Source organism: Salvia splendens, chromosome 5 (assembly GCF_004379255.2).
Source record: "Salvia splendens isolate huo1 chromosome 5, SspV2, whole genome shotgun sequence".
NCBI classification, from domain to species: domain Eukaryota; kingdom Viridiplantae; phylum Streptophyta; class Magnoliopsida; order Lamiales; family Lamiaceae; genus Salvia; species Salvia splendens.
The window spans coordinates 6374729-6386150 of record NC_056036.1 but is presented as its reverse complement, the minus strand read 5'-3'; the positions used below and the strand labels follow the sequence as shown (position 1 = coordinate 6386150).

Sequence of the window (11422 nt, the reverse complement as noted above, 5' to 3'; positions counted from 1 at the left end):
CTGTATATATGCACAATAGTATTAGATACTACTACTATCAAACATTATCCACTTATTTATATCGTATAAGTAATATTTTGCTACTTAATAACTACCCTTTGTTAAGAAAATGTCCTAAGCCATATTATTCCGGTCTTAAATTAATTATTTACGCTAAACTCAAACATATTTTTAAATATATGTTACATTAAAAAGTAATTTTACTCTAATCATTTATACCAAATTCAAATTTTACATCATTTTTAGTATACATCTTACAAAAGTTTTACAAGTAGGCCTGTATTTAGTGCTGTATAGTAGAAAAATGTAAAAATGAGTTTGAGTTTGCAATATAATTAGAGAAATTTTATATGCAAAAAATGAGATTTATGTATGGCCTGGAGATGTCGTTCGACAATCGATTTTTCCAGACCATATCATATACTGCAAATAACATTTACTACATAATTTATGTTATAAAGGTCGAAAGGTTTCTGAAAATACGAGTACATGTTGGGAATTTTATAATTGAAAATCATGTATTGTGTTGGGACGGAAAGCAAATATGATCTTAGCAAAAATAAATGCAGCAAAAGTGATATTAATTCAGACCTTGCAAATTTGAAATACTAGTATTTGTTAACGACTTCAGCTACTTTCTTCCATTTTTGGTGTATACTCTTCACTGTACAGGTCTTCTTAAAACTACATGCCATGGATTATTAATAACAATAATAATTTATTATTATTATTATTATTATTATTATTATTATAAGTAATACTTTGGTTTTGGTGCATCTTCTATTAAATATTGTGGCCTCATCAAATGAAACTACTCTCTCTCTCTCGTTTGTTCAAACTTAGTTTCTATGTACAAAAATATTATGTACCCTGCCCATTTTAAGATCATAGCTTTTGTCCCTGACAAAGAGAGGCGTGATATGATGTTATATGTATTATTTGAGATGTGATGATAGTATATATTGACATATAATTAATTTGTACGCATGCCTAGATAGTTACACGTGTGTTTACGTATGCCATATATTTTTTACTTTTAAATTGAGAGAGGTGTAATTGAGTAAAAATATAAAGAGATGAAAAATAAAAGAATAGCAAATAGCTCACGGTATCTATCGACCACCAAAGTGTTCGATATACAGTAAAACTGTTCGATAAAATATTATATTCTGAGCACAAAGAAATTCCAAGGAAAATGCTCGGATTGCTATATGCTAGAAGGGGCAAATGCCCCCCCTCCAATTACCCCATTTAAATATATATTATAAAAAAATTTTATTCTATTTTTTCATTAAATGCTTTTTTTGGAACTCTTTAACTTTTACTCATGTAATTTTTTGCCCCGTAGAAATTTCTAGCTCCGCCGTGCTCAACAATAGGTAAAGGTTGACCATCTTCATGTAAACATTTCTGAGCACCAATATGTATCAGTACTCATATTATGAGAGCACATTAATCATGTGCTCTGAATTATGGAATGTGACCGAGCACTACTTAATTTCATTAAGGGCTTAAGCCCCTCCCCCTTTCACTTTGGATTTGCCTATGCTATGCACCATCACTTCTACTCCTATTCTCCTATTTATAGTACTCTCTTATTATTTTATTATTTTCGTTCGTCTACCAATAAATGTTTCATTTATTTTTTACTATTTTTGGTAATGAACCTTACATTCCACTAACTTTATCCCTCTTATATTTTATTTTTTTATAACCCAAAAATCTCAAACCACCAAGTAGTGGTGAGGTAGAGGGCAGAATAACAACATAAGAAAAAAAGCAAAGGACATTGTGTACAAAAGAAGAGCTAAGTTGACCAAAAAAGAAGAAGGAATCAAAAGCACAAACCCAGAGAAACATAAAACAGAACTAATCGAACAAATAACGCAACTAGCCATCAGGATCATCACCCAAGAGCTATGGAGCCGAGACAAACACCAAGCAAGGAGCGAGAGAAGAGATAGGTAAACCCACCAATGTGATCATCTTCCGTGTGGTCTTGTTGCCAATTTGTCATTGCCCATATTTTGATATCATCAAAATTTTCCATTACATGTCTAGGCGAGAATGGAAACTCTTGACACCATCCTCTTATTCAAGTTCTAAGTCGCCAAAACACAAATTTCTTCTCAAACTCTCAATTGGGCTTGAAGTCTTGAAAGATTATTTTGTTGCCCCAAACTGACCACGAAATGACATATACCAAAGAAATTTCCTCACATTTAATTATAAACTAATAAACAAAAATAGGATCCATCTTCTAATATTTTTTTCCTACTCACTTTCTACTACATTTCCTAAAACCTATATCATGTCAAATGTGAACTTTGTAATAATGGATGGAAGGAGCAGTACTCAAAATTTTCATTGTCTTTATTAGTTGTGGAAACAATTATCAAACTGGTAACTAATTTAATGGCATAATATGTACGTGAAAAGTATAGTTAAGTTTTGGCCTATTAAAAAAAACGAAAAAGAGTTGAGAAGTGGCAGGAATCTCTCAATTCTTTGTAGGGAAGCAAAGCAAGCAAGGCATATGAGGAGTATCATGATGGAGAGTTGGAGAAAATTAATTAATCTAATCAACTAACCAACTTTCTTCTCTTCCACCAAAAGTAACTATCTGCCACTACACATGATGTAATAGGACGAAAATGACTTCACAGTTCACACACACACACACACACAATCATAATCTTATTTAATTTTGTCATTCCATGAGCAATGTCAAAAACCAACCTACAAATGTAAGCCCAAATCCCAATCACAAGACCAAAAGGTCCCATTAATTCTCTCGTCCGTCCTTGTGTAATTATACAAAGGAAAAAAGAGAAATTTCATTTGCTTCAATTCCAAAAACAAATGTCCAATTTATCACCACCTCATGATTTCTTTTCCATGCATGGACCAAATTACGTGGAGATGTGGGAGGTCCATTGTGGATGGGGCCCCAACAATTTTGCAATTTACTGTATTTTAGTAATTTAATGTTATATTGTTAATTTGATTATCTTTCTCTACTATTCATATTTAAAGATTTAATTAACACCAGCAAAATACAACAAAATTATAAATTTTAGAAATCTGTTTGATTAAAATTTAATTTTGATTAACAAACAAACAAACAATATAGGTTAAATGGAATCGGAAAAGGAAAAGTAATTTTTATTAATTTGGATTTTTAGAATATGAATCTGTATATGAAAGCAAGTCGCCATCATGGTACAACTATCATACCATAAATCATGAATTAATCAACACCAATGCATTTCATCTTCTTCTTCATCTTCTTCTTCTCTGTTCTCTCTGAATTATAGTACTACTACTAAAAATTTATTCCTCAACAAAAATGGCCCGCCGCTTCCGATCCAAGTCCTGCTCTCCCAGCTCAACGCCGCCGCCTCTCTACGAAGGCGACGACGGCTATTTCGCTGATTTCAACTCTGATGACGACGACGACGACGACGATGACGGCGGATTTTCTGAGAATCCTGCATCCACGCCTTTTTTGAGCCCAGGCGGAAATGGTGAAAATCAGCCGCAGCTTTCTGTGCTGGGGGTGGTGGCGGCGGCGCTGAGGAAGTCTCTCGTCACGTGCTCCGTCGACGCCGACGACGTTGCATCTGACGTGGACATCGGCTGGCCTACCGACGTACGCCACGTGGCACACGTCACTTTTGACCGATTTGATGGCTTCCTGGGCCTACCACCCGAGTTCCAGCCCGAAATCCCTCCTAAACCCCCCAGCGCCAGGTTCAATTCACTCTTCCCCTTTCATTTTTCTAAATTGTTGAGTTTAATGCCTAATTTATGGTTAATCCTAATTCACATTAGATAGATTGTGTATTTTCCGGATTTGGGGAAGAAGATTATCTTATTTAAGGAATTAGAGGTTTGAGTTCATAGATGTTCCCTTAGGAGATCTGATGAATTGAATTAAATTGAATTGGTTGAGTTTCAATCTGATGAATTATGTATAGTTATGTTGTTGTTTTTTTGTTGAGAAAAGTTGGTTGATAGAATATATGATGATGTTGGACAGTGCTAGTGTATTTGGAGTTTCAGCAGAGTCGATGCAGTGTAGCTTTGATCAAAGAGGAAACAGCATACCAACAATTCTTCTCATGATGCAGAGCATGCTGTATGAACAAGGAGGCCTTCAAGTATGCCCAATTCTAGCTTTTTTATTAGCTAAATGCTCATCATCTGATTAAATTATGTGTGTGTGTTAATTTGAAGGCAGAAGGAATTTTCAGAATCAATGCTGAGAATAGTCAAGAAGAGAGTGTTAGGAAGCAGCTGAACAAAGGAGTTGTGCCACATGGAATTGATGTCCACTGCTTATCTGGTTTGATAAAGGTATTAATTACTGTAAATTAGATGAGTAGATCCATCCATGTACTGAGATGTATAAATATATATGTATAATGATGTTATAAATATCAGGCTTGGTTTAGAGAAGTTCCTTCAGGAGTGCTTGACTGTTTAAAAGCAGAAGATGTGATGCATTGCAACACAGAGGAAGAGTGCAGCGAGCTCGTAAAGCAGCTTCCTCCTACTGAAGGCGCCCTGCTCGACTGGGCCATCAATCTGATGGCCGACGTGGTGCAGCACCACCAACGTAACAAGATGAACACAAGGAACATTGCTATGGTTTTTGCACCAAACATGACTCAGATGGCTGATCCTCTGACTGCACTTGTTCACGCCGTCCAAGTCATGAACTTTCTCAAGACCCTCATAGAGAAAACACTTGCTGAGAGACAAGAATGTGATCAGCAGAGTGCTGCTGCAGTTGTTGTTGATGAATCTCGCAGCTGCAGTAATGCAGTCGCGAGTAGTAGTACTGAGGCGGCCACCACCACAACCACCACGCGCAAAAGGCGAACCTTAGGGCAAGGTTTCAAAGATGAATACGAAGCAGAGGACGGAATTCTCCATCGCCTTAGTCTGCGGAGAGGCATGCAAAAGCTATACCGCCATCCAGTGTTCCACTTGACCAGGACACAACCTAAGAAGCTATATAATTCTAGTTAATCTCGTTTTCATGCTTTAACTAGCTAGTTTTTTTTCTTCCACATAAATAGACAGCTTGGTTTGGAGCTATGATTCTTAGGTGTTTGGCTTGCACTTGGAAATTAGGATTTTCTATTTATCTAAGTCTATTATTCCATTCATTTATTTTATTTATTTATTAAAAAAGATTAACATTGTTCGCCATTTATTTCTTGGCCATGGTGACTTGAGTGACTGACTTACTTTACTGGTTTGAGGGAAAATATCTTACTACTAACTAAGTAGCATCGGCCAAACATTTCAATCTAACTCCGACGTGCTTAAATATATAATTTCTAGTTCATCTCCTTTATCACTATCTCACTTCTTTCCCAGTTAACATTTTAATAAATCCATTCTCCTCAAACTTCAATCCATCATAATTTAACCTGTCTCTATTTTCTACGAACAACGACGTCCATATTTCATAAATTTGATTTGGGAACATCTGATTTGAATTTAGTGTTTTATTAAAACGTTTGCGTCAGTTGGTACCAAAAAAATGGACTACGAATCTGAGACATAATTTTTAGTTAATTGTTATAATAAGGTTTAGTTAATAATATTGCATTATTTTCTACTCTGATTAATTTTGAAATTTATGGTATTTTATTTTTGTGTGTGGACTTTGTTACCTCTACCTATTTTAGGTTAAAGATTATGATAAAGTTTTTAAAAAAAAAATGAAAAAACAAATTCAATTTATTCTCTAATTAATTCAACTTAGCATCTTATCATTATTGAAGTCATTTATGTACTTAATATAGTAAGTACGATTTTAAAATACCACATTTTCCCATAAATATTTGCAGTATGTATCTTCTCAGACTATCAAAAAGTATTTCGTATTTAGAGTTCTTGTACTAGGAGTATTATTTTCACATTCCATTCCTATTCCATTAAATATTGAATGATATTTAATGACAAATCATACTCCGCGTCGGTTCACTAATAATATTAATGAATGAATATGACTAAATGTAATTACTTGAGGGGTCCAAATATTATAGTAACGATATATTTTAATGAAATGGCTACTTTAATAATTACTATACAATTTGAGTATTTAATAAAAATTGATTTTTTTTTCTATGCATGCTGCTTCAACTTCTAATAGCAAAATTTATTACTCGACATTTTCTAGAACGAACACTGAAATTTAATCCAAATATTGTCTACTAGTAGATTAGTAATTTTGGTTTGACCACATGTATTATGAATACAAAGGCGGAATCCAAGTAACGTGACTTCAAGGTTACCATAGCTCTGCGCTGCCAATTGGGCTACAACCTATTAGTTAGTAGTACTACTAATATTTATTGGCATCAACCTATCTCTTATATATGATACTCCATTCGTTCCATGTTAATTGAGTCATTTTTCTATTTTAGGAAGTTTCAACATAATTGAGTCATTTCTATTTTTGGAAAAAAATAATTCTCTCACTTATTTTATTCTCTCTAACTTTATTCACCATCCACTTATCACATTGCAAACAAATTTTAAGAAGCTCGTGACGACGAGATGCGCAACCTAGCTATGGAATTGTGGCAAGATACTTAAATATTTTACTCTCGGACATCCTTATCTTGATAATTTTTGCATGAGCCAAACAATTATTATGTCATTGGTTGTCATAAGTGGATCGGCGGGCAACTTGTATTGAGTCGCTGACACGCTAAATAGAAATAAGGAACTTTAAGTCCCTCACAATTTTTCTCTAATTCAGGATAATTGGAAATTATAAAAAATAAATATCTTCAATACTTAATTATCGATTTAATATAATGTATAGAAAAAATGAGCGGAGTTCCTGTCAAATAGAAAAAATGAGCGGAGTCCCTGTCAATTTTTTTTTTCTATTGCTATTACATTAAAAGATAAATCAAATAAAGAAATGATTCTTGTGAATATTTACGGTTTCAATTTTTTGTCTGAATAACGATTCAATTTATCAAGAAATGAGCATTATCACAAATCATTTTCTGCCAAATACTAATGATTTACTGTATTTTATTATTATGATACAATATTTATCACCCACACAAATTTATTATGACACCCTCGTATAAAGAAATGATTCTTATAAATATTTGCGGTTTCAATATTTTGTCTGAATAACGATTCAATTTGTAAAGAAATAGCATGCGAAGGGAGCATTCTCACAAATCATTTTTCCCAAATAATGATTTCTTTATTATTATGATCCATTTATGATTTATCACCCACACAAATCTAAATAATAGTAATCCTTCTATTCCTTAAAAAAAAGTAATCCTTCTATTTCATGTGTTTTATTTTCTGATCTGTCCCTTATTAATTCCTCCTTTTTTTTCGCTAATTGTGATAATGAATCTCATATTTCATTAATTCATTTTACCTATTTTATTACTATAATACTAATATATAGAAGTATGATCTATATACTACTAATTTTTTCAACACACTTTTTTTTATATTTCTTACAATTTTTGTTGGGTCAAAATAGAACTCGGACACATATTTAAGGATGGAGTATATATTACTACTCCATAGAAATGAGGTTTAAGTTTACATGAGTACCGTCCATCTTTTCTCTCTCTGTCTGTTCATTTGTTGGAGTCAATTTAAACGGAAAATTACAATCAGAATCAGCTCATTGTTCCAATTCTATATCTCTGCAAATTAATATTGTAATTTATTCTTCATCATTAGTCCGAAATCATATTCAGAGGTTCCATTACCATTTTTCCTTTAAAATTAAAACAACTGAGAAAAGAAAAACTGATTGGGCTCATTGAAAATGAAATCCATCTACTATTGTGGTCCAATCCAAGCCACATAAATTGGAAAAAATGAAAAAGGAAAGAGAGAGAAATAGAAGTGAAGAAGAGTAGCTAGACTAGACATTGACCAATCCAGGTTGGAATAGAGAGAGAGAGAGAGAGAGGAGAGGCCGAGAGGTACAGGTGAGGCCTCGTTGACGCCCTCGTATCTATCATATCAGATCATGATAGGTGAGAATCAACGCAATAACTGAAATATAATAGCATTTGATTCCCATCAATACAGAATCCAGTGCTCGCCGTCAATCCTGATCTGAAAGCCATGAAGCCTGGCAAAAATATGAACCGCAGTGCGCACCCCAACCCAGGCGTAGTCATGCCCGAACAGCACCCCTCCGGGCTTCAGCACTTTAAACGCGTTGTTAATATCCACCCACGCCGAGTGGAAATCATGCGCTGCATCCACCTCCACCAGATCCCCGTACACCCCCCAATCGCACAGCCCCCCCAGCGCCGTCCCCGCCGAGAACGGCAGCATTATGATATTCTCCGTCGCATTCGCCCTCACCACATTCTGCATAAACTGATACATCAGGAGAGAATCCCCGTTCACCATCTTCAAGCTCTTCTCCTCGTCGTAGTACCCCGGCCAGCCGCGGAAGTCATCAATGCACACAATCTGCGTGTCGAGGCCTAGTTTTCTCGTGAGGCCGATCATGTGCGTGGCGGAGGCGCCGAGGAAGGTGCCGACCTCGATGATGGTGCGGGGGCGGACCTGCTCGATGAGGTGCTCGAAGACCGGCATCTGCGAGCCCCAGCCCTTGTTCCAGTCCTGCCAGAGGAGGGGGCGGGCGTGGGCCGGGGGGAAGGCCTCCCACGGCGAGGTGTTGTTGAAGACGAGGGAGATGATGGTGCGGCGGACGTCGGAGGAGGGGACGGGGGCGGCGCACTGGTTGGGGAAGCTGTTGTGCTCGTAGACGTCGCTGGCGGTCTGGGAGAGGAGGGGATGGGAGTGGGAGAGGTAGCCGAGGACGAAGGCGAGGATGAGGAGGATGATGTATGCCCTGGGCTTGGACACCGAAGTCTCCATGCGCTTGATGAATTGGCCCTTCCGCCGCGGGTGTTGCGGTGCCGGTAATTGATCGTCTATATTCATATTGGTGAATTGATTCAGTGATTCGATCGGGATTTGATTGGGAATGTGATGAGAAGAGATGAATGGAGGACAAGAGCGAGGGAGCGTGGATATTGGACAGCCTGTTCAATTCATTTCATCCTTCCTTTTTTATTTTATACACACACAGATCTGTTGACTTCGTCCATCTTATCACCACTCCCTCCCAACATCTTTTTCTTAATCATTCTTTATTCATTCATTTCACATTACTACTATATCATTAATCATCAAATCAATCACTCTCTCTTAATCAATTTATTAAAGACACATATATCACTACCTTTTTAAACCAAGTCATTGACCCATTTTTCTAAACCGAACCAATTCGACTCTTTTTTAGGCTAAATTGAATTCAATTTATATGTCAGTCTTTTGACATAGCCATCACCGTTAGGTTTCTTCTTCGCTTATCTAGAGAATCTCTAATGCAGGTTCTACTTGAGCTCTAGTAAAAAAAATTGTGTCCTCTATGGTGCAACATTAATTGTTGGTTGCGTAGAGAGAGAATTACATTTGTCTTGAAATTTTCATATTTTAAAATATTTAATTTTCTTTCAATTTTTATGCTAATTGACATTGTTTTGGAACTTTATTTTTTATATTGTGTGACCCGTCATGGCCACGTCACATGTTGATGCCTCTGGGCGACCATATTAGTTTTAATTTGGTTGAAAGTCAATGTTGGGTGAAATTTGCACATACACCAAAGTTTATTAATACTTTTTCATTCCAAATTAGTTGAGATTAATATGTTAAAAATTAAAATAGAGAGTGTAAAGTAATAGAAGGAATAGAGTAAGAGAGATGAAGAGAGTAAGGTAAGAGAAAAGATAAAGTTGTTACCCAAAATTGGTTATGTTTTCGATCAATACCTCTTTTATTAATTTTATCAATTTAATACCAAAATTTTGGTGATTGAATCAGCTTTAGCATAGTTCTTTTATAAATGTCAATCTTTTCTATTTGTACAAATTTAATTTATCATTTTAACATAAAATATTTATAAAAATAAATTAATAATTATAGAAGTATAACTTTCTTTAGACACGTTATGCCATGATTTCATAGTTAGAGGCTTAGAGCGAAATTTGACAATAAAATTTGATGCGAGTTAAAATAATGGTGATATAATTGATACATTTTTAAAGATTAATATACAAATAATAAAATTTTAAAATTAAAATAAATCTGATTAAACTACTTAAGGTCATTGAATAATTAACCCTAATATATAGTATTAATTATTTACTCCATATTATTAAGAGGAATCAATTACTCCTTAATGTGATTTCTTACCACATCGCTTTCTCCCACTTGGAAAACAATAGTATTGCCTCGATTGTAAGGAAGTTTCCGAAAATTATTGTTAAATGTTGATTGGCGGAAGTGTGAGGGAAAAATATCAAATAAAGACTTTTCTCAATAATATCAACTTGATTTCGGAAGTTTTCTTTTTATAAAACCCAAATTATGGATTCTGTGTCGTGCCTTGAATTGGAAATAAAATAAGATTATTCATATCGTACTCTTTTTTCCTTCTTAAAATCAAGCGGTCCACCTTCACTCCAAATTTTTTGATTATTTATTACCAACGAGTGGTGAGACATAATTACAAATGCACAATTATCCTCGTACTTCTTAAATTAGATAACACAACCTATAACTAGCAAAAATACTAGGAAAATGAATTATTAAGAGACCACATTAAGTGTTGCTTCTATCTACTACTCCATTTTAGTGAAATTGATATTGTACGTATAAATTCAAGAGATACTGGTTTTAAAAAGTACTTCATCCGTCTGCCATTAGGAGTCTCATTTCTTGCCGGCACGGGTTTTAAGAAATATTAAGAAAAGTTGGTGGAAAAAAGTTAGTGGAATAGAAGTCTCGCTTGTATATATTGGTTTTAAATTAAGAGTGAACTATATAAACGGTACATGATCTTTCACTTTCGCACATAAATGATATCTGATCTTTATTTTATATCTTTTTCTGTATCTATTAATTACATTTTTAGTACCTGATAAGAATTTTACCCCAAAATGCTCTCTACACAAATGCATTTTTCAATTTGTGTCATGGAGGATATTTTAGGCATAAACAAAACTAGTACCAAAAGTGATATTATAATATTTTCTTTCATTCTCCTCACTCTATATACTATTATTATTAATCAATATTAATATTATTATTTAATATTATGCATTAATAATTTATTTATTTTCAATATCATTCAAATATACTTATATATATTATAGTTATAATTATATTTAATTATTATAATAATATTATTGTTATACTATAAAAACTAGTAGTAATTAATAAATAATGATAGTATTATTATTTAAATATCATATAATATTATATAATTAAAAATTATTATTATTATTATTTATATTAAATTAATAACTAATCAATATAGTCT

The 11422-nt window shown here is 34.2% G+C and overlaps 2 protein-coding genes across 2 annotated transcripts; one reads left to right on the top strand and one right to left on the bottom strand.

The window, feature by feature from the left end:
• Positions 1-3259: 3259 nt before the first annotated feature.
• Positions 3260-5177, top strand: LOC121802182 (rho GTPase-activating protein 5-like). Its single transcript, XM_042201775.1, has 4 exons — positions 3260-3753; positions 4043-4163; positions 4240-4359; positions 4447-5177. The coding sequence occupies exons 1-4, from the start codon at positions 3350-3352 to the stop codon at positions 5035-5037; spliced, it is 1236 nt and encodes a 411-aa protein (XP_042057709.1). The 5' UTR covers positions 3260-3349; the 3' UTR covers positions 5038-5177.
• Positions 5178-7822: 2645 nt separating this feature from the next.
• LOC121802828 lies at positions 7823-9208 on the bottom strand. Its single transcript, XM_042202532.1, has one exon. It carries the CDS (start codon positions 8974-8976, stop codon positions 8098-8100), a length of 879 nt encoding a protein of 292 aa, XP_042058466.1. The 5' UTR covers positions 8977-9208; the 3' UTR covers positions 7823-8097.
• Between the last annotated feature and the right edge of the window lie 2214 nt (positions 9209-11422).